General features: G+C 41.3%; 1 protein-coding gene across 1 annotated transcript in view; it reads left to right on the forward strand.

The window, feature by feature from the left end:
* PSMB7 (proteasome 20S subunit beta 7) overlaps positions 1-23,576 on the forward strand; it is a 57,774-nt gene that overhangs the window by 11,873 nt on the left and 22,325 nt on the right. Inside the window, exon 6 of the mRNA XM_060100770.1 lies at positions 17,335-17,393. Within this exon, the coding sequence (XP_059956753.1) occupies positions 17,335-17,393 (59 nt within the window). The remainder of the gene's footprint in view (positions 1-17,334; positions 17,394-23,576) is intronic.

Raw genomic sequence — 23,576 nt, forward strand, 5'->3', positions numbered from 1 at the left:
AGACATCAGTAACACCTGATTTTAGATACACAAGTAAGTTGTTACTTTGAGGTTTAGTTTGTTCATCTGTTCATTTATCAACTATTTCTTGAGTGCCTTCTGTGTAAAAGCACTGTAGCAGGCTCCACAGAGAGAGGTTGAATGTCTGGATCCTTAACCTCAACATATTCCCAGTGTAATGGGGGAGATAGCTGTATAAACTGACAAGGGCAGTAGGTACAAAGGCCATTGGAGGCCCAAGGGAGAAAGGGTCTAAACTGGAAGATTTCAGGGAAAGCTTCACTTCACTTGAGCTGAATCTTCAAAGAAGGATAAGTTACTTTCATTCATTTATCAGATATTTATTTAGCATCTGCTGTGTGCTAGGCACTGGGAATATAGTGGTCAACACAGCACCTATCCTCAGAACTTATAGCCTCTGCGGGAGATAGGAATTAATACACATTAATCTAAAAGAATGCACTGTGCTAAGTGCCCTGGAGGAAAAAAACAGTAATAAGAGAGAATACAGGAAGGAGCATGTGGATAATGGGTGTTTGGGAAGTCCTTACTGGGCAAGTGACATGAAAACATTTTCTAATGAAAGTAATTTATGAACATGACAAAACATTCAAGTGGGGAAAAATATTACATGAAAAGTAAGTCTCTTTCGTATTTCCCCAAAGTAATCACTATTAAGGGTTTATTGTGTTTTTTCTCAGAAAATGTTTTATGATCCACCTATATATATCTCTGTCATCTGTCATCTATCTGTCTATCCCTATTAAAAATACACAGCTGAGGTCATGCTGTAGATACTGTTCCATTACTATTAACTTGTTTTGAAGAAGTTTTTGTATCAGTGCTTGTAGATCTATATCAAATCTACAACACCACCTTCATAGAATTGTATTACATGTCTCTACCATGATTTAGTGACCCATTCTCCTATTGATGAGTATATGTCTTGGTGTACTTGTGTAAGTACATCTGACAAATTGCTAGTAGTGGAGTTCTGGATTAGGGTGTGTTCATGTATTGCTCAGAATTCTCTGTTGTAATCATTAGAATCACTGGATGATTTAGGAAAGGAGGAGTTTTTATTTTTTAAAGGATAATAGGTGGCTCACAGAATAGCTAGGAGGGCAAGAACTGGGTTTGGGGCCAAGAACAGTTTCAGAAATAATGCTGCAGAATGGGCCATTGCAGGCAAAGGCAGAATGCTGCAGACCACACTGCTGGCCCAGCTGGCACAGACCCTGGCTCGCTGCTCACTCTGCTGCCCTGGCTGCCTCATCTGGAACTGAGGCTTCCTGCCATCTCATTCACTGTCCGAGAGTTCCTTATAGGGAAGGGTGGTTACTGTCCGAGATTCCTTATAGGGAAGGGTGGGTGCTTGGTTGGTGATGATTGGTGAGGCTCAGTCATCCGTATATAAGGTGGGGGGGGGTTCCCCAGACATAGAAAGGAAGTATAGCTACTGGGCAGCCCCCAAAAGTGACAGATGGCTGGTCATACAGTGCATTTTACCTTTTGAGAGCTGTTGCCAAATTGCCCTCCAAAAAGATTGTACTAGTTTGTATTCCACCAAGAGAATATGAGAATGCTTTTCTCTTACAAACTCTCCTACTTTGGATATTCTCGCCAGTCTGGTAGGTGAAAGATGGGGAAAAGTAATACTTAAGCTGAGACCTGAATGATAAGTAGGAATTAGCCAGGAATTTGCCACCCTACTCCCTACCCGCAAGGGAAAGACTTTTCAGGCCCTGCAGTGCACAAGGGACCAGTATGGTCAAAGAACTGAAAGGCCAGAGTTTGCTGGATGGGTGAGGCAAGTGCAGTGGGTCGGGGGAGTGTTCCATGCTGGGGGCACAGCAGAAGAGGTGGAGCGATGAAGATGTACTGACGTTCAGGAGGGTGGGGCAGAGGCAAGGCTGGAAAGCTGGGCCGGAGAGAGTCCCGACGGTACAGGCCGAGTTGTTTGATTTTGTCCTGGAGGTTCCCGTCTACTCTTTTCAAGCCAGGGGATGATAGGATAAGATTCGCTTGTTAGAGCAGCCTGACAGCTGTCAGAAGGAGGATTGGCATGTGGGAAGTCTAGAGGCAGAGAGGGAGATTACATCTGGCCAGAAACGTTGAATGTGTGCATGGGTCCAGTGGCACAGGGATGGCCACGGTCGTCACAGAGCGCACTCAGCAGCCAGCCAGCCATTAGGCCCCATGCCGGGTCTCTGACCGTCCTCTCCTGTCTTCCTCAGTGCCAGTTCCTTCCTGGCTCTTGACCACAGTGTTGCAGTAATTCCTCCACCGGGGTCATCTTCCTTCCAGTCTGGCTTTAGACCCTTTTTCTTCTTCCTCCTCCACACGTACCTTAGGTGTTTGTGGCAACAGCCCCCTTGCCCTCCTCTGAACTGCCTTTCACACCCCACTGCTGCTGTGCTGCCATCTTTCAGAAATGCGTTTTCTGCCTGGAGTGTTCCTACTCATCATCCAAGGTCTAGCCCAGAAGCCGTTCCCTCGTGACTGCCCCAGGCTGTTAGCAAGTCCCTCTCCGGTAATTTGGTGTGCAGCTTGATTCCAGGATTTCAACCGTGTCCAGACTACTTTCCCCAGCTCTTGTTCTTCCTGCCCCTGCAAGACTCTGAGATCTCTGTCAGTAGAATCTGTCTCACTCCCAGAGTCTCACGGAGTCCTGTGTGACTCAGTGAATATTTGATGGTGAATTAATTTTTTGATTCTCTAACTTGCTTGTGCCAAAGCATGTGTAGAACCTAGTGTTAGAAACCTTAACTGCTGTTTATTGTTTGTGAACAGTTTACAGTACCCCTGGAGTAGAGTTGGTTTAGATTGTGTTCCATTTGTGTGGCTCTGGTTGAGCTGTAAGGGAACAGCACAAAGCACTGCATATGTGATAGGTCTTTTTTTTTTTTTAAGCTTAGTATTATTTTAAATTTAAAGCGTATTTGGAAGTGTCTCTGTGCTAGTGTCTGCTGGTGCCAGCACATTATTTTCAGTTAAAATTCTGTGCAAGGGATGCTATCATTACCTACTTATTGTTGAGAAACCTGAAACTTAGATTTACTAACCTGCCCATTGCTGCCCTGCCTGTAAGCAGCAAAGCTGGGATTTGTCTTTCAGCTCAAGCAAGCCTGAGCTCATCACAGCTGCTTTGATTTTATCATCTTACAGATGTTCCTTCATTAAGCTATTAAGTCTTGCTCCTGAATACTAAAAATATTTATACAAATTCCCAAGGGGCATTTATTTGTTTGGGATATTTTCGACTGTTCTTTGTGTGGATTTTCTTTCCTGCGTATTAAAAACAGTATTTACTGAAACAGCTTTATAGTATCAAAGGAAATTTTAAAAAATTATACACAATTCTACCACCCGAAGACAACATGAATTTTATATTTCGTTTCTTTCTGATCCAAGTCCGTTGTGAAGAGGCACCTTTTATCGGAGAATGTGAAATAAAATACAGTTTTTGTGCTGTCCTGGTTTTGCCTTTGCCATTCTTTTAGTTTCTTTTGGCCATTGTTCACTTTGGAGCAGGGCTTGATGCCTCTCCCTGCTGTGCGAGGTGTGCAGTGCTGCCTTTCCTCCTGATGGAGTTCTGGCTTCCGTGGAGGTGGTGGTGGTTTTTCTTTCTCCCCCCCCCTTTTTTTTTTGAGGGGATGGGGAGCTGGATATTGAGAGAACCCCAGAAGTGCCAAAATTTGGTGGTTTTGTTTTAATTCATGTGACTTATTTTGGGTGAGCTACAAACCAAACCTCCAACTATAGATAAAATAGAAGGCCCTCCTAACTGAAATGTGCCCCCAGAACGTTAACATTCCTTGTGGGATTGATGCTTTCCGTAAGTGTGGTGTAAGTGAGAAAATGAATATTTCATGTAAATTCTCATGTTTTAGTGAAAGTAGGAGTTTTTTATTATGAGAAATAAAAATACAACTTTGTAATGAATCTTTTCTTTTTCCTGAGTGATTTGACAGTAAGAGCTGGAAGCTACAAATTACCTGTAAGACAAGGGTGTCTACATTTTGTCTACCCATGGGCCTGTATTGGCGACTAGCCAGGCGCCTGAAGGCTACTCTTAATTTACATCGAATAGAAGACACCTGTCTTGTCTTGCGCATCTCTAACATGCTGGCACAGCTCCTTGAGTGCAGGGTCCAGGAGCCTCTTCGCTGAGGGCTTGCCTCCCCGAGGGTTTGCTTAAGAGAAGAGTATATCAAACTCCTCGTGGTGTGGCCCTCGGACAGTTTCTGTCCTAAAACCTTTTTTGTGAACGGGGTGTTGGCCATAACGATAGCAGCGTTCGTCCAGCAGCTTGCCAGCTGCAGCGCCAGCAGCTGTTGTGAGACACTTGACTGATTTATTCTTTGCACCGCTGTGAAGTGGGTACTATCATCCCTGTCTTGGGGGTGAGGAAATTGAGGCTCAGAGAGGTATGCTGAGGTCACACAGCCTGGAGGTGCATGATCTGGCATGAGAACCCTGGTCTCTGTGACTTTTCCCCCTGGGCTTTGTTATTGCTGTGAGTAGTGTGTGGCATGTGGTCCAGACCAAATGTGTTTTGGTCCATTCTCAAAAAAGAAGAAAGGACCCCTTAGGTTTCATTTAATTATTTATTTTTTAAGAAAATAATTTGTAAGAGACTGCAGGTGATTGATTAGTGTGATTGTGGAAAACCAGGCAAGATTTTTGACTTTTCTTTATTAAGAAAGGGAAAAGGGTTATGGTTTTTTTTTAATAGACAAAATATGGGTTCTTTTAATTCTCAGATTAATTAGCTTATTCTTTTAACTTGCCAGCTTTTCTTTATTAAGCAAACTGAAGTACTGTCAGGAGAAGCTCGGGGACCATCTTTTGCCGTTAGTTTGGCAATGTTCCTTGTAGCTGCATTGGCAACATATATAAAATTTTTATTTTGCCCACTTATTCACATAGAGAATTAATATGAATGAAATTTAAAGCACGACATTCCTGGAAATGAGGCCCTTGGACAATTTAGGAATACTAACTTAAGGAATAAACATTGATATGCACCATTAGGGAAGACTTTGGGTCACTGCCAGGGCCGTCCAGGTAAAATTCTATCTCTAGATAAACTGGTTATACAATTTCCTAATTACTGGAATGTACCTCTTAAGTCCCAGTTTACAGAGCCCCCTAGCAATTAAAAAGATTCGGGACAGAGTAGTAAACATACCAGATGTCTCACCTTGTGGGCAAAGAAGAGTCTTAGAATTAAGTTGGAACTTAGGAACATCAGTAGGGAATTCAGACCTGCCATTTCTCCATATTTTTACACTAAAGTGCAACCTTTGTGCAGACATTTTGTTATCTCCACATGACTCGATTTGAAAAATTGTCCTGTGCTGTATCAAATCAGTGTACTATAAGATGGCAAATATTTCTTCCACATTCATTTTCAATTCTGAAATCAGATGTGAACTCAGCAGCACTGTATTTAGTTTATAGGCCCACGTAGAAGCCTTCTCAGAGGGCACATGACCTTGTAGCTCTAGTGTTGCTGAAAATCCTTTTTCCTGAGCTGGAAATTCTTTTTCCTGACTAGTGTGGGCCGGGTGACTGTGCAGGCATTCTGTAAGCATGGGTCTCCATCAGGACTGGAGCGAGTCTTGTCCCCTGCTCTCTGTGGGTCAAGGACTATGCGCTGGTGGGAACCGCATCCTGGTGGGAGCTTTGTCTGTACAGCCAGTGACCATCCAGAGCCTAGAATGCTAGAGAAAGAGATGGAAATCCTGGCTTCAGTCACAGCCCTGATTGACCAGAGCTAGTCATCACCTAACCTCTCTGAACCTCAAACCCCTCATTTCTAAAAAGAAGCTGATTTTTTTTGACTTGAAGGTCACTGGGTTATTGGGATGCTGCCATGTCACGTGTGTGAACACGCTCTGTAAAGCACTGTGTACTTTTCCCCTGCATATGTTGCTCTGGAGTCGTTTTTAATTTTCTGAAGTAGGGTGGGATAGTGAAAAGAGCTGGTCTTTGTAGTCATACTGGGTTCAGATCTAAGTCCAACATTTATTAGTTGTTTGGCTGTGAGTGTTGATTTCTCCTTCAGGAAAGTGGGGGTTAGAGGATCTGTTCCATGGGTAATGTGTGAGGATTAAGTGAGATAACCACATGTAAAAATCTTTGTGTGTAGAACATCATTGATGTTTGATGCATGGTGTTTTGATAATTTTAGTGCTAACACATTCTCTGTGTGCAGTTCTGTGTACTGAGATTTTTCTTGCAGTTTTTCCTGCTTTGATTAATATATATAAGATGAATTTCAGAAGATTTAAAATGTGCGATGCATGGATTTTATATCTTAAAATTTGTACCACTATGGAATGCCAGGAATTAAGCAGCTGGGAACCAAAAGCCCATGAAAGTTGGGTTATGCATCTGGATTCCTGGTTGTTGCAATGGTGGTACTAAGCCAATAGATGGTGCCATTATGTTAGGAGATGAGAAAATATTTACTTCTGCAATTCATCATGTTGTTTCAGGGAATGTAATAGAGCCAGTCCTTGCTGGTTCTTTATCTGTTCTAATTAGAGTAGACTTTGTTCTTGATTCTGTGTAGAAAATATTAAATGTCTCTTGTAGGTAAAATAGTGAGATATTGAACTAATGTTAGGGTGCTCTTCCTCCTGTTTTTTTCTGCTCTGACGTTTCACCATGAAGTCTTTTCTGATTTGAGTTCAGTCCTTAGCCTATAACCAAATAAAAGCCCTTGCTAGGAGTACATTTCAGAACTTAAATGCAGTGCTCACAGTTTTAAGTCCTTTGCTTTTTAAACCCCATTTCAGAGAGAGTGGGGTTAATTAGTTCATCTTTACCTGCTCTTGTTTCAGAATTGGCCCTACTACAAAAAGTGCCTTTACATTCTCGTGACCTAGTGCTTGATGATCTTTTACTTTCTTGTTGGACAGACCAAGTGGAAAGTCATTTTATACATCAGAAGACTTTTCGTGTGGAGGTCATGTAACTAGGGATTTGTTGGCAACCAGATCTGCCATTACTAGCTGTGTGTTTTTGGTTAGGTTCCTTTATCCCTCTGATCTTAGTTTTTTTTGTTTTGTTTTTTTGCATCTATAAAGTGGAGATAATACCATCTAGTCCACAGATGAATAAAGTGAAAAAATATATGTAACAGTGTTTTGCACATTTTTCCAGTAAATAGGATTTATTATTGTTTGCACAAGGCTCTATGGACAAGGTAAATCTTTACTTACAATTAAGACTAAGTGTGTTTTTATAAATTATTAAACTCTGTGGTCCTTTGTCCTAGAGGGTTCTAAGGGACAGGAAAACTAGGAAAAGGCCTGCAAAGGGCTTAACTTGCAGTTTGGGAAGGTATTTTGAAATGCGGGCCAGAGTAAAGGGTGCCTTTGAAAGACCTGTCAGCTCTAACTGCCTCGAACCCCTGCAGCGGGAGAGAGAAGTGTGTGCCCTGTGCTCTGCAGTGCTGAGTGAGAGCTTGTTTCCTGGTGGGGCCTGATGATTGTGGGAGCCCGATGATTAGGAGAGGTAATTTTAAGGTAATTTTCATCCTCTGTCTTATCCTTTACACATAGGGTTAGGTGACTCCTCTGTTTGAAGGAGAACAGTTTTCTGTCCTCATACCTTGTGGCATTTCATTAAAATACATTAATAAAACACAGCCTTTCACTTTTTAGGCCTGAATGCCCCAAATGTTAGTCTTTTCTTAAGAATAAGTGTTTATAACCTGTCACGTCAATGAGACATTGCAGTTGCAATTATAAGAAAAATCCCTGTTCCCTTCGAGTGGTGTTTTACATTATTTACGTAGAGTAAAATTTAACTCCTTTTTGACTACATTACATTTAGAAAAGGAACTGCAGTTTTTGAGAAATCAGTTTCTGAATGAAATGTTGTTGGATGCTTTAAAATCTATTTCTTAGCATATTAAATGGAATATATATATATATATATTTTTTTTTTCATTGGGGATAAAATGACATTGAGGTACATTTGCTGATGAAAAGGAAGCATTCTTTCCCCTCACGAGGGGTTTAAATGTAATACTCAGTGCTTACTCAGGAGTGAAAACATCAAATTAAACGGCTTATGCTGACAAAGGACAAATCTGGATTTCAGCAACCCATGCAAGTTTGTCTGATTGCTTGGCCTGCCTCTCCTCGAAGCTTTTGGCCAAGACTTACAGTGAAATGCATGCATACATTTAAACCATTTCAAGTCAGTGTCTGGGTTTTCCCAAGCTCTGAGAGGAGTTCCACTGCTCTCTAGTGGCTGAATGTGGTCCCCCGACACCAACATTGTTTTATTTTCATGAATCAGCTCTTCACACATTGGCAGTATTGGCTTCCAGAGCAGGCACCAATACCAGGAGACCAGACCTTGTAGACAGAAACAGAGTGAAAAATGATCCCCATCCATGGGTCTGTGGAGAGCATCAAATTTTGTCCAGGATGAGTGGCCAGTTGACTAACAATGAGCAAGTGTGAGTAAGCACGCTGTCAGGGACAGCTGACACTGATGGATGAGAAAGTTCTTGGTGTTACTCTTATCGCTGCATACGTCGTACACCTTGGCAGGCCACGGTGGCAAACAGGTCCTTCCTTGGGTGCTTAAAATGGACCACTTCTTAGCAGAAGGAGCAGCTCTTTTCCTGAAAAGATCTGGTTGAATTGATTTGGGGGAAAAGCAGTTAGAAATCCATTTCCTGCTGCCTTTCAGAGCTTCATGACTTTGAGAGAAGAAATTTTAAAGATCTGCATTTCTGTTAAAGTTGCCAACCCTGAGACTTGTTGAGAATGATTGTATAAAAGAGCCCCTGGAGGGCGGGGACCTTGTGTTAGAGTATTTGTAACAGCTAACTTTTATTGAGCTCTTACTATGTGCCAGGCATTCTGTTTTACATGTGCCATCTCATTCAGGTCTCAGCCGACCTATGAGGGAGACGCATTCTATCATCTTCCCCTTTGTGCGGGGAGGCGGTCAGGGCAGTAGGGCTGCTGTCCTGTAGTTTCTGGGGCACCATTCACCTTGTGCTTGCTGTGGTGGTGCCGCCTGGAGCAGCTTGGCAGTCATGCAGGGCTGGGAGGGCCTCAATGGTGTGCTGTGGGAAAACAGGCAGGAAGCTCAGAGCTGTGCCACATCTTTTGCATCCGTGTTCCAGAGCCTGCCGCCCAGTGGGCACCTGGGATGGTTGGTTTGAAAGGATGAGTGGAGAGTTGCCCTTCTGAAAGGTGCATGGGCTAAAGAGCCACAAGACCTAGATTTGTTTTGTTTGTTTTTGTTTTTTTTTTTTTTTTTGCGGTACACGGGCCTCTCACTGTTGTGGGCTCTCCCATTGCGGAGCACAGGCTCCGGACGCACAGGTTCAGCGGCCATGGCCCAGGGGCCCAGCCACTCTGCGGCATGTGGGATCTTCCCGGACCAGGGCACGAACCCATGTCCCCTGCATCGGCAGGTGGATTCTCAATCACTGCACCACCAGGGAAGCCCCAACAAGACCTAGATTTGAATCTTGGCTCCCCTTATTGCCTTTAAATCAGCTGAGCCTCAGTTTCCGTGTCTGTAAAATGAGGAAATACCTGCACCACATGAATTAGGGTCTGGGACCGATAAGGTCCTAAGGGTAAATATTTTCCCTTCCTCATTGTGAGAATTTGTGAACCTAGACCTTATTAGAAAAAGCAGATTTCTACCTGCTGGCTTTCAGATCCTTCCTAGAGCCTGACTTAGAGCAGCATGTTTTAGAAAATTATTTGTCTTTTATAGTTTCTTCAGCATGTCTGATAAAATAGGTTCTAGAATTGCCAAGTTTGATTTCATACTTGAGTGAACCCTGACATGTATAAAAATTAACACGTTTCATGTTTTTAAAAAAGTCCCACTATCCTTAAGCCATATTAATGGGGGTATTTTTTTAAATATATAGAGCAAGTAAAAGCAATATCTTAGTAAAATTTTCTTGATACATTTCAAATTTTGTCCTGAGTTGGATTGTTCTCTCAGAAAAAGTTAGGATTCAAATTGAACTACTAATACTAATGCTGATAAACTAAAATCAGAAACACTCTCAGAGGGTTTAGAAAATGGAGACTAATTTCACTGTTTTATTTTTTTTTTGAATGGGGCTATTTAAAAATAAATGCTTAGATACTTGAGTGGCATTGCTAGTGAATGGCATCTGTTTAATCATTTAAAACATTTAACTGAAATCCCAGTCTCATTTGAATTTCCAAGCAAAACAACACAAATTAACTGTATCCAGATGTGTGGAAATCATTCTGCTGTAATCTGAGCAAAAAGTAAGTTAGAAAGCATGCTTTTGGGGGTGGAGAGTTAAGAAAATAGAGCTGCTTCCATGCTAATCTTAATTTCAAGCATTTGGCTTTGTAATTTAAGAGGCAGCACATGGAACAGAAGCAGTGTTGGACACTTTAAATTTAGGATGATCGGGGCTCACATTCCCAGATTTTCTAATCACTAGCTATGTGATCTGGGCAAGTTCCTTATCTCCAGAAATCAGTCTTCCCTCCTGTGAAATGGGACTGCACTTACCTGCCATGTCTGAGGAGCAGACAAAACTCACGTGACTGCTTTGAAATTTCATAAAACACCACGTGGACTGTGTCTGTTGTGGTCTGTTTAGTAGTTTGTTTGCCACATAGTATACTTCTGGATAAGTGAGATCTGGCTTGGCGCTGATATGCTCAAAGGACTTCATTGTTAAGATGATTTTATCTCTTTTTTAAAAATTTTGGTGCCTGTCCTAAGGAAGCCCTCCTAAGGACTGTGGTAGAGAGACATGGTGTGTTTATTTGGGATGATTGACTGCTGTTGTTCCTTGGGACTGTTGACGCATGCGTGGGTTGACCTTCAGGCCCCTGTGTACAGATTTCAGGACTAAGCTGCCTGCTGCTGCTGTTACACAGCAAGACTGTGACAGCTGGCAAGGTCTTGGTCTTTTGGCTTTTTTTTTTTTTTAATCCCTTAACAAAGTTGAATTCTTATTTTCTCCAAGTGTATATCTTAAAAAATTGTAAGTAATGCATTGTCCTTGAAAAAAAATAAGAAAACACAAGTAAACAAAACAATATAGCACCACCCAGAAATGAGCATAATTTAAAAAAATTTTCTTCCAGGTGTGTATAATATGTATTATATAAACATATCTGTTAATTTTGCTTGGGAACATGTTTTTCCCTCAGTAAATATTATATCATGGACATTGCCAAAAAATATTATGTTTAATCACCATGTATATAGTATTTGTTTATTTTCCCTATCTCCTGATTGTTGGTATTGGACCTTTACATTTACCTCCAGTTTTTGATACTGTTGCTGTTGTTATTTTTGCTTTTTTCTAATCTAAACAGCGATCATAATGTCATTTGGGTACTTATCCATTTATTTCTTTAGAATATGTTTCTAGCAGAATTGCGGGTTTGGTGGGTATGTATAGCTTTATGCTTTCTGATTGATGTTTGTAAATTGTGCGTTAGAAAAGTTCTATCCATTTGTGCTTCTACAGGAATGTTAGATTGCCCTTTTTACTACATCTTTGTCAGCACTGGGTATTATTCTTTTTAATTTTTGCTAATCTAAAAGCCAAAAAATGGCTATTTAGTTTCAATTTATATTTCTTACTAGTGAACTTGAACAGTGTCTCTAAATGTGTATAGGCCTCTGCTCTTTTTCTTTTCTGTAAACTGCTGTGTCCTCTTCTCTCTTGGTGTATTGATGTTATTTATCTGTGAGCTCTTTTTACTTATTAATGCCCTGTGTGTTGCACATATTTCTCTGAGTTTCAGGGCTTATATTTTACATTGTTTACAGGTGTTAGTCTTTTTTTTTTTTTTTTTTAAAGCCAGTCACCTATTATTAATAAGACAGATACTTCATTTTAAAAGCATGGCTGGTCACAACTACTGAGCCTGTGCGTCTGGAGCCTGTGCTCCGCAACGAGAGGCCGCGATAGTGAGAGGCCCGCGCACCGCGATGAAGAGTGGCCCCCGCTTGCCGCAACTAGAGAAAGCCCTCGCACAGAAATGAAGACCCAATACAGCAAAAATAAATAAATAAACTAATAAACTCCTACCCCCAACATATTTAAAAAAAAAAAAAAAGCATGGCTGGAGATGTGACCCTTGTGGCATTTATGCCTGAGCCCTCTTCTGGAGGTGCGCAGTGTGGGCGCCCCGTGGAGTCATCTTAAAGGTCTGCGGGTGAGTCAGGCCCTGGCATTCAGAGATGGAGAGCAAGACTGTGCTTTCTGGGACTCACAGGGGCGTCTGTTGAATTCTTTTAATAAGCATCAAACCTGGACAGCCAGGGTAAGGCGGTGCCCACCCAGGTGGCTGCAGTGGATCAGGGGGTTGCAGAGCAGTTTCTGTCCCCCGTGGATGAAAGAGGGCTAAGTTGCGTACCCTTCCCCCCATCCCTGTCTCTCCCCACAGCCTGCGTGCTGGGCGGTTTGGGAGTTGGTGGTTGAGCAGGTGGGTGTGTGTGGATGGCGTGGGCGAGCTTGGGGAAGGACAGTGGGTGCAGAGGCAAGTCAGTGGGTAACTAGGTAGCCGTCACAGTGTCGTGCACACCCTCTCTAAATGCTGGTCACTGACTTGTACCTCGTATTTCTGTTTTGAAGAGCTTTGTTCTGGAAGCTGGCTTCCAGTAACTGTGGGTGGGCTGAAAAAGGCAGACTTGGTGGAGGTTGCTAAGGAGCAGCTACCTGGAAACTACTGATGAGACAGAGCTTTGGTAGAAAAATGCAGAAATCCAAGGAGGGCGTTTCATTCCTGTGATATCACAGAGTTCAGGCCAGACTAGGACGTATAATAGGACATGGTTTTGTGGGTTTAAAGCCTTCTTTTCTTTTGAAAATGGACTTGCTTTACATTTGAGTTTGTCTTATATTCATCCCGGTATGATAAATTAGGTAATAAATGTTCTTTTACACTTTATCAAGGCATTTATTGCTGTCGTCACTCCTTCAGGGCCAGCTCCGTTTCCCCAGCTCCCCCATTTGAACAGTTGTACTCAAACCAGCCCAGCCTAATGTAGCAAATTCTATTTAGTGCTCACTGTGTGCCAGAGACTGCTAGGTATGGCGGATGCAGCTGTGAAGGGATGGACAGTTGGCAGAGATGAGAGTGATAAACTCTGATGGGGGTGTGGTGGTCAAGGAAGGCTTCTAGGAGGAAGTCATCTCGCAGTTGGGGTTGGATGCGTGCCTCGGAGTTCTGTGGACTGTCAAGGGGGCAGAGGGAATAGCACGTGCCAAGGTGGGATAGGCTTGAAATGGTCTGGGCATTTAGGAAATTCTTGTCAGTTTAGTGTTGGTAGAGTGTCAAGTGTGTGTGTACATTGGGGAGGAGGAGGGGCTGAGCGAGCCAGAGACCTGGTTGTGGAAAGTCATGCATGTTTGCTCTGAACTATGTTGTGGCCTGTAGAACTTTCTGTTTGAGAGAGTGGCATAGGGTCACACCTGAGACAGGAATCCTGCCCTGTGCTTGTTAGTCCTGTAATCCTAGACAAGAAGCTTTATCACTTCCCTGGGGTGCTGTGAGGATGCCCAAATGACACCATACGCTGTGTGGCCCACGGTGGGTGCTCAGACAGAATGCTCCTGTTCTTCCCTCTTGGCTTCCTCCTCTCTACTGTGAGAGAGATTGAGGGCAGGTCTCATACCCCTTGCTCTTAGAGCTCATCCTGCATTTGTGGAAAGCATATTCCCTCTGACATCCATTTCCTTCACCTGACACGCCCACGGTCTAAAGCAGAGGCCCCTATACCCGGTACACTGTCCCCTGGCTTTTCTGTTTGTTTATTCCTTAGTGGGAAACCAGGCCGTTCTGACTGATTTTCTAAGGTGGCCTTGTTTTTGGAATAAAAAATCAGGGTAAATCCTGCAGAGGATTTTTGCCTTGGTTTTGGGTATGAGAGTGCCAGGTTAATAGGTTGATGCTGAAATAATGGAATGTCTGTGGGCATTATTATGGTTTATGGGGAAAATGGGATATAATATTTAAACATTTTGTGAGTCAAATGGCTGCTGTATTACGATGGAATTTGATGATTTATTATATGTAGTTTTAAGTGGCATTGAAATAAAAATCTGGGAAACTTGAATTGAAATTATTTAAAAAGACCTGTCTCATTGAGTTTACCATCTTTTTTCTTTTTAATGGCAAACTCCTTGTTCCTTCCCCCGGTTGCCTTGCCTTGAAATTATGTGAGGATTTGCATGTCGTTCTCTTGCCATTTTGGGCGTTTGCAGTCATATTTGAAATTCTGTCTTCTCTTTTCTAAGCAGCAGACACACATTCAGAGTTTCCTAGAAACCTGTTGACAAAGTCAATTGCACTCCATTTCCTAGCACTTCTGTGGACTTCTGAAAAGGGGGCGCCAAAGTCCTCCTTTCCTAAAAATGCTAGGAGCAGGAGCTAATTTGCAAGTGATTTAGAAATTGTTTTTAATGTTGAATTTCCCCTTTTCAAGTTTATTTGGAATCCGCTTATCTTTGATCTCAGGGGAAGCAGAATCAGGCAGTTTAGCAAGCTCCTGTTTTCCTGAAAACTTCTCAACTCTGTGCACGTGCCATGTGTACACCTGCGTGTGTGTGTGTGTGTGTGTAAGTTGGTGTGTGTGTTTTGGGGGGTTGTGATGTAAATGGGGAAGCAGAAATACAGTGTAATAGGGATCCCTGTGTCCTTTCTATGTTTACCTCTCCTACACCTTCCACTCTAAAAAAAAAAAAAATCACTGTGATGAGAAGCATCACTACATTGATAGACACTTTTTGTTCTAAGGATTTAGATTTAGCATGTACTTCCACTTACGGAAATTTTTTCTGCGGTGTTGTTTCTCATGAAAAAAAGCTTTTGATAAAGGAAGAATTATTATATTAGGAGGGAAATATTTTTCATTTCTTAAAGTATTAGGTGAAGCTAAGTAGAAGGAAATATATGTGCCCGGGAAAAATTAGAGTAAAATTAATTTACTGTGAAACTGACAAAGAAAGGATGGCCCAGGAGAAAATACAGGCTAGTAGTCTTTAGGGAAAGATGTCTTTAAGGTAAGTTGTGTTTCCCCTTTTACAGTAATTGATTACAGTTTTCCACAAAATTATTAGCTCTTAGGTAAGTAGCCGTCCTTCCCCTGTCCTTTTCTAATGTGTATTTCTGGCCTCTGGTGCGTTTACCCTTGGGCTCTTTGCAGAGGTATTCTTGGACCAGGTTGGAAAAGAAGTATTTTTTTTCCTGAGGTTTCCTTATTTGCAATTTTCTTGTTTCTTCGTGACAGTTGTCCTTTGTTTTCCATACAAAACCAGCTCGTTTTTTACTACGAAGTCTGAGACTGGTTCTCACCAATGCCTTAAAACAGGTTACTTTCCCCCCTTGATCCCTGAAACTCAGAGTAAATGTGTAAGTCACAAAACATTGGTGAACTCTGACTCTATTTCCAGATTTTCCAGGACACATAAACTATGAAATTCCAAGGTTTGATTTTGGTGAATTTGTGTATATATATCTAGTTTTATTTGGGTACACTAGTTTTATATCTGTTTAATTTCTGTTTCCTTTCTAAAGGACTTTTAATATCTCTTTAGGTTCCCTTTTTTTTTTTTTTTTTTTGTGGAGAAAAAATTGTGAGAGGGGAAAATGGGGTTGCCTTTTGCTCCCAAAGCTTAAATGAATAGTCATTGCCCGTAATGCCGTCTACGCTCGTAGCTTCCCACTGCTTTAGATGTGATGTATCCGGTGCTGTGAAGGTAATGATCCTCAACCACAGCAATATTCCCTAACAGGAGTATCTGTCATATTCATTGGGATTACCATGTTCACTGATTTGTGTCTGTAAATCTGCTGTTTCTCCCCTTTAAATTTGATCTATAATTGGACCTCCTTAAATGGTTCAGATAAGGTAGTCTGTATTTTCTCAATGCAGCGATGCTGTCAGCTTCTCCTTTTTCATTATACATTCAGCAGACTTGATAAAATCAGCAGGACACCTCATTTGAAACTGTTTAATCGCTGCCTTTTTCCTTTGCTAAACCATTGAGGTGGTCAAGCGATGTACACAAATCATTTTAAATAGAAAATATGGTTTTCTCTGTGACCCAGCTAAATAGATAGTGTTATGCAAAACAAGTTAAAAAGTAATAAATGCCAAAAAAATCTTCTAATTGGAGTAAAAAATTGTGGGCAACTCTATCCTCTCTCCAAAAGTAGAGTATCCTAAAATATTGCCAGGACCCTGTAAAGACAAGATGATGGTTTTCTAAAGATTCTCTGGTTTCTGAACAAAGCAAGTTTAAATTTTCATAGTTCTGAGCTGCCTTTTATATCCATTCAAAGGGAGCCCACACTTATTTGTAATGCCTTTACATCCTACTTTTGTAGGGAGAAATTTGCTGTCTGTTAATATCTATGCAGCATAACCTTTCAGCCATTTGCTATTGTGATAATAAATTTTTGTTTCTTTGTCATTTTGTCTACTCAGCTGTTACTCCTCAATGTACGAACTAAAAATAATAGCTCCAAATAAATGCCACATAATAAAGTGTTTTACAGTTGTAGCTGGAATAACCTGGTGGCCGTAGCTCACAGTTCTATTACCATTGCTGGTGCTGTAGTTTCTTCCCCGTGTGTCAAGGTGACTCTACCAGGGCCAGCTCATTAAAACAATCTATTCTTTCTAACTGGCTTGGTATTTAGCGCTATACCCAGCAGCCTGCCAAGGCACAGCTTTGGAGCACAAGTCACAGCACAGGATATATGAAATTATGTGGCATTCACTTTTTGAACAAATACAAATTATCCATAACCTCATTTTCATGCTTCAGGATTTTATTGTGAATAATATGCAGTTACTCCTGTCAATAGTAGAAGTAGGGCCAGTTGCAGGTTTACCCGAGATAGTGGTAAGTGTGACTCCAGGTTTTTGAAGAGCAGTGTTTACCTGGTTTTTGTGGCCCTATAGTATTTTTTTTTTTTTTTTTTTTTTTGCGGTACGCAGGCCTCTCACTGCTGTGGCCCCTCCCATTGCGGAGCACAGGCCCCGGACGCACAGGCTCAGCGTCCATGGCTCACGGGCCCAGCCACTCCGCAGCATGCGGGATCCTCCCAGACCAGGGCACGAACCCGTGTCCCCTGCATCGGCAGGCGGACTCTCAACCACTGCACCACCAGGGAAGCCCGGCCCTATAGTATTAATATTTACACTGTACGTGAATGTGACATTGGGTGTGTTTTGCCATTTTTGCTGCCCCGAGGTAAACTTGAGATGGAGAAGCTGGGAGTTGGTAAATATGCTAAAAATGCATCTTTTTTCCTACAGGTTCTGGCTCCTTAGCAGCAATGGCCGTGTTTGAAGATAAATTTAGGCCAGATATGGAGGTATGTAAGTTCCTACAGTTTTATTCTCTTTCACATTATCTTTCTAGTTGTATGTTGGACATTTACAAATTGATTGCTGATCCCTCCAAAGTTTGAACTGCTGTTAGTTGGAATGCTCTTTGGCACAGGTACTGTGTTTGCTGAGAAGACTGGTTACTTGGGAAAGCTTCATTTTGGAGTGGCCTTGCTATGCCCTCCCTCAGGCTTGAGGAGCCTGCACTGTTCAGCTTTCTGCTCTGGCCTTTGGGCTGTCTGGGAATCTGCTTGGCTGTAAATGCTGCTGCAATGTAGCATGTTTTCTTTTGCGTTATCACAATATCTCAAAATGACAGGTTTTTTGTTTTTTCACTAAGAATAGAGAAACTATGTATGTCTTTGCATGTCACACAGACCTGGCCTGAAAATGCGGGCAGTTTGAAAAATCCCTATAGGTTGTTCTGCATTTGGCAGAAGATGGGGACAATACCATGTGTGTAGTGGCCTATTATCAGAGCATGATGTATGTATCTGGTGTCTCACATATATTTATAAGAGATTCTTTTATTATATTTTCTTTGGTAGTGGGGAGGGTGGTATCTTCTGAATGACATTCCACCTGTGTCTGCTTTAATGATAGATGTACCTCCATTAAGCAACCCCCTAGACCCCAAAATCTCCAAGAACAAGCCACAGGTCTTTCATTGTCGCTTTGAAAGGAGTGTTCAGTATGCTTGGATACTTTATGGTACCATGTTATTCCTCCACTGTGCTTTATCCTTGCTGCTGAACTAGCGTGTAGGCACATTACGTCCTGAAGGCAGCCCTCATCATCTGCCCTTGTTTTTTTGATAGATGTTAATTTTTTCATGGGTAGTATCAACTTGTTTTCAACAGTTATTAGGCTGTTTATGAGTGGTTTACCCTATTCCTTAATATGTAGGTTTCTGCTCTTCCTGCTTTTGCAGTAGTGTTTTGTGTAGATACCAGCGGGTGTTTCTGGGAATTACTTTTTGACAATGCTTTATGCCTAATCATCTTTGGAAAAGATTGCATGTTAACAATTTTTGTTCTTCTCTAGCTCATGGTCATTAGAGCATCAAGTGTCATTGGAGCCCTGAAGCTCTCTGATCTTCAGGTTTGGGCCAAGTGCCAGGAGAGCAGAGAATGTAGGGTCGTGGATGCTGCTCAGCCAGGACAGGGGTCTCCTGCCAGAAGCCACTACACCCTTGGTATTTGAGGATAGCACATGTAAGGGACTTGGTCACTGATGGCTAGTTTTCTCCCCTTTCTTGAATTATCTGCAGGAATTAAAACGTGTGACTAAAGATAGAATTTAGCTAGGTGTTTTGTACTAGAAACAATGGTCTTGCTCCAATTAAGAATAGTAAACAGGTCCACGTATCAGCTGTAAATGAGATTAGAATTCTCCTCATTTCTCAGTGTGAACATTTATCCCCATATCAGCATTATTTTCTGTTTGGGGTTCTTAAGTACAGAGGAAAAATAAGATATACTAGGTCACTTAAAAAGAAACATTAAAAACGATCTCCCAGCTTTCGAACGAAAGGAGAGGAATTTCCTAATGCTCCACAAATCCATTAGAAGTAATGCAGGTATAGAGAGAAAGACGCTGGTGATTTTCACTTAGAAAATCACCTCAGTAGCGTCAGGCCCTCCTTTAACCCACATTAATCTTTTCAAATTTTCTTGAAAGCTGTGTCTGTTTCCAATTGATTGGGACTTCCATATGTTAAAGAAAAATGAGAATTGCATAAAAAGTTGAAAGCATGAGGTATATTAAAAGTGATTTTAACACTGCTAAAGTAATTTTATATTATTTACAGTTTGGATTTGAAATGATTCAAAGGCCATGAATTTAATATTGCTGATTTTTTAGGGAAGCAAAGGGGAATGTGAATCATCCCTTCAGTAAAATTTCTGATATTATCAGTCTGAAGAGTTGTGTTCCTTAGATCAGTTTTATCTACAGTTCAGACCACTTATTGTTTTGTGTTAGCTGAGAGACCTTGAAACAGGTGGACTAAATTCCCATTTCAGATTGTTAATTAAATTTACAATTTCAGGTGAGTGGTTTTTATTCACTGAACTTATTAACACTTGACACAGACTGACAGTCCACAAAAGTCACTTTATTAAGGAGAAGGTAGTACTTCTCCAGTGAAGTGAGTTTAAAAGTAAATAGAAGGCAAAGGTAATACTTTTAAAAATCTAAAGGGATATTAATAGATACTAAAATTATTGTGAAGACCAAGCAACTAACTGCTGGCCACCCTGCTTTCTTCTGGTGAAGATTAAGTGATGTGGTTTCAGTGGAAGGCCGAGACTGCTTAGGAAAGTTGAGAGAACCCTGTGTTAGTGACTTTGCTGTAAAAGAGAATTCAGCCAGGGTGTCATTTCTGGCTCTGCATTTGCATAGAGCTCATGGAAACGTTTGGTTTCAAATTTCCAAACTCTATTTTTCTTCTTTCCAGGGAGGCTTTTTGTCTTTCTGTGGCAAGAAGCCCTCCATAACTTTTCTTTCTTGCCTATTTTGAGACTGAAGGGTTCGATGACTGAGTCTGCTTATTTCCCTTCAGTAGGGGAAAGGGTTCTGGACGTGTCTCAAACAAACCCAGGAGAACATTTCTGCCTCTCAGGTCTTGCATGGATTGCCAGGACAGTAACTGCTGCTCACTTCATAGAGAATTGCATGGGGAGGGGAAGTTTCAGGCTATCATAATTACAAATCGTTTGCCAAACAGTGATTTTTAGGCCAGACTCACGAAACAAAGTCTTGGCTTTATTGTTAGAACAAATAAATTAGGAAAAGCCCATAGTCTTTTTTCTTTTTCTTTTTTTTTTAAACTGCAAACCTGTGCCTTGGACAGTGCTGGGCCTAGACTGTAGTATTTATGGAATGAAAGTCCCTGCCTCCTTAAAAACCTTTAATGTTTTCTCATTGTCTTCGGCTGCACAGCCTGGTATGGTAGCCACCAACCACATGTAGCTGTTGAGCACTTGAGTGTAGCTAGTCTGAATTGAGAGGTGCTGCAAGTAGAAAACACATCCCAGATTTCAGAGACGGGGTACAAAAGATTTAAAAATGTATCTCATTAGTAATACGGTTACATGTTGAAACAATACTATTTTAAGTATATTGGGTTAAATAAAAATGTTATTAAATTTTTTCACCTATTTTTACTTTTTTATACGTGGCTACTAGAGAATTTAAAACTACATATGTGGTTCACATATTTCTGTTGGACAGGGCTAGTCTTGAACTTGTCATTTGCACACTACATTTAAGGATTCTGCCATGTCTGGATGCCACCTCTACTGTTATTTTTCTTGAAAATGTTCTTTTACATCAGCTCACTGTTTTATAAATTGAGTTATCATTTACATAAAATAAAATGCACAGATCTGAAGTGTATAGTGCGATAGATTTTGGCATTTGTAATTACCCAAGTAACCGTCAGTCAGATCAAGACAGAACATTTCCTTCACTGCAGAAGTTCAACTTTCCAGTCAGTTCCCTTTCCTCTCTTTCCTACAGCCACTCTAGTTCACCTATTTAATTTAAATTTATTTTTAAAATACAGTTTGTATCTATGAAATCCTGGGTTTGATGTGATGGTTATTTTCCCCCCCAAGACATGAAAATGAGTACATACTATTAATATAAATAAAAAATGTATTCATGTATCACCATCATGTAAGCCCAGGGGTATGAATATTAAACTTTAGGAAACATAGGTCTGCATTCCTGCTCCACTTCAGCCCTTCTCGCCTGCTTGCTGTTCTTTGAATACAGTGTGTACTTGCTTGCTGTCGAATCCTGCTCGCTGCCGGTGCCTGCCAGCAATGCTCTCACCTGCTTCCTCATTTATTTGTGTTCCCGTACTGCATTGTACACACCTGTCCCATTGTTTTATGGCTGTTTTCAGGGGCATCTCTGCTACTTGCCGAGAGAGGGGAGACCCTTGAGGGCAGGGACCATGAAATCATCTCTCCTCTTCATCTCCTGATGTTCAGTACATGTTTGTAGAGTTGAGACAGGATAACCCAGAGCTAAAGCAAAATCTGAGTCATCAAAAACCACCTGGGAAATGGAGGGGACTTTCTCTTCTTCCCATCTGGAAAGTGCTGAACTTTTTTTTTTTTTTTTTTTTTTTTTGAGATAACAGAAGAAGATAACTAGTACATTTCTCAAATAATACACAGTATTGGGCCAGAGTCAACAAAGCAAACGCCCCATTGAGTACACGGCCGAAATGAAGATGGTCCAAAGGGCAGATGCTCATTGGGAAATTACAGGCCAAAAAGCAGAACAGTGAAACCTAGCTGGGATTCATAAATGCCTAAGATGGGCTTCTGCCTTTTGAAGTCATCTGAACCAGTGATTTGCTTCAGGTAAAAGCTCTGACTCAAGTTTTCAGAGAAACTGCCAGCTAACTGTGTGAGTTTAAGGCCCATTAAAAATCTTTTAAAATTCTCATCCAGTTGTGGCCCTAACACTGCCTGTCCCAGTCTTGGGATGCTCATTTTCTTGTTTTTCTCCTTGCTGTTAGCCTGGAAGTTCTCTGAGGGCAGGAACTGTGCTTATTCGTTTCTATTTCGTCACACCTAAAATGGTGCATTGTAGGTAGTCAGCCAGTATTTGTTGAATGAGTGGATAAAAAGGTGTCAGAAGCAACCTTTCTTAGTTGGTCCCAGAATTTACCTTCCTTTGAAACAGTTTGATAACTGTTTAGTATTCACCTTTAGTGTTCATAGTACTCAGATTGATAAAAATGAAGGCATTAAAAAATTGTATTACTGCTGATAAATCTCATGCTTTGTTTTTATCAGCAAAGGTGCTTATTTGGACACTGTACGTATGTATTAGCAGAATAGTGGATTTTAAAATGTGTGAGTTGACCTAATGACAAGGGGTCAGTTGTATTAGAGGGTTTTTTGGTGATGATGAATTGTGTGGAGCCATTCCCCTAGAATTTTTTTTTTTCCTATTGCTAAGGCTGGCATAAGAACTAAGCCCCTTATCCTAGTTATTATCCACAGGCTAGCTGGACAGGAAATTAGTGATAAACACACTGTGGCCTTCTGAGTCCATTTTCCAGTTAAGTATGAGGAATTTGACCATTGTACCTGGAAATATGGTGTTAGCTTCGTGCAAGTATGTATCTTGAAAATTGCTGAAATAAAAACTTTTATTTTAGGGTGGGGAGGGTTAAGGAAATGAATCTGATAGCTTAGGTTAGTTTTCCTTCCATGCTGTTTCTTTGTAAGAAGGAATGTTTCCATTTGGCCCAGTGAGAAATTTATAAACTCTTGAAGATTATAATTCATAAAAATGGGTAGAAGATTAATATTTAGTCTGTCAAGATCAGTACTGTCCCCTCTTTGCACTAATTGTCAGAAAGCGTGCGAGGGCTGCTGAAGGGTAGCGGTGTGCGGCAGGACCCTTACATCACAGGGAGATGATTCAAAGGCAAACTGTCCTGCACCCTCTGGTATCGACTTGCAAATTAGCATCTGGAATCTAATTAAACAAGCTTAATGAAAGTAGCAGCTGAATGCTGCTGGAAAAGACAATCAGCTTTTTTCCCCTCTCTGATACATATTCTGTACTATTGAAGTTGGTCAACAAACACATCATGTGAGCACAGTTAAAAAAAATTAGCATTTATTTGAAGAATAGAAACTGTTTTTCATTCTGTTACGCATTTGGCATGCTTCGGCGTCCCATGAGAGCCATGCCACAGCAGATACTGCACAATATTTATAAATCCATGACAGGCAATAATAGCAACTTGAAAAATTCTTTTGCTAGAATCTCAAGTTGAGAGCTGCCAAAAGCTGAGAGGATCAGATCTGCAGTGGCAGCTGCTGTGCCCTACAGTTAGAATTCTAGACTTTGAAGATGCTCAACTTAAAGAAATGAAGACTGCAGGCTTAGCCAATTTTTGCAGGTTTCTAGAGCTCTGGCTCTTTGCCTTTTGAAGATGAGTTGCTGAAGCTTCTACCACTGCCTGAGGCGTGCTAACACCAGCAGGATCTTTTTTTCCCCCCAGTCTTAGTGTGTCTTCAGTTTTAAGTAGCACATGCTTAGTCAGTGCCAACTGTGATGGTCCTTTTTCTGGTCACAATACCGAGGGATGAGCTCTTACCCTATACCCTTTAGAGAGAAGCTGTAAAGATAGA

This window comes from Mesoplodon densirostris, chromosome 6 (genome assembly GCF_025265405.1).
Source record: "Mesoplodon densirostris isolate mMesDen1 chromosome 6, mMesDen1 primary haplotype, whole genome shotgun sequence".
In the NCBI taxonomy this organism is placed as follows: Eukaryota; Metazoa; Chordata; class Mammalia; order Artiodactyla; family Ziphiidae; genus Mesoplodon; species Mesoplodon densirostris.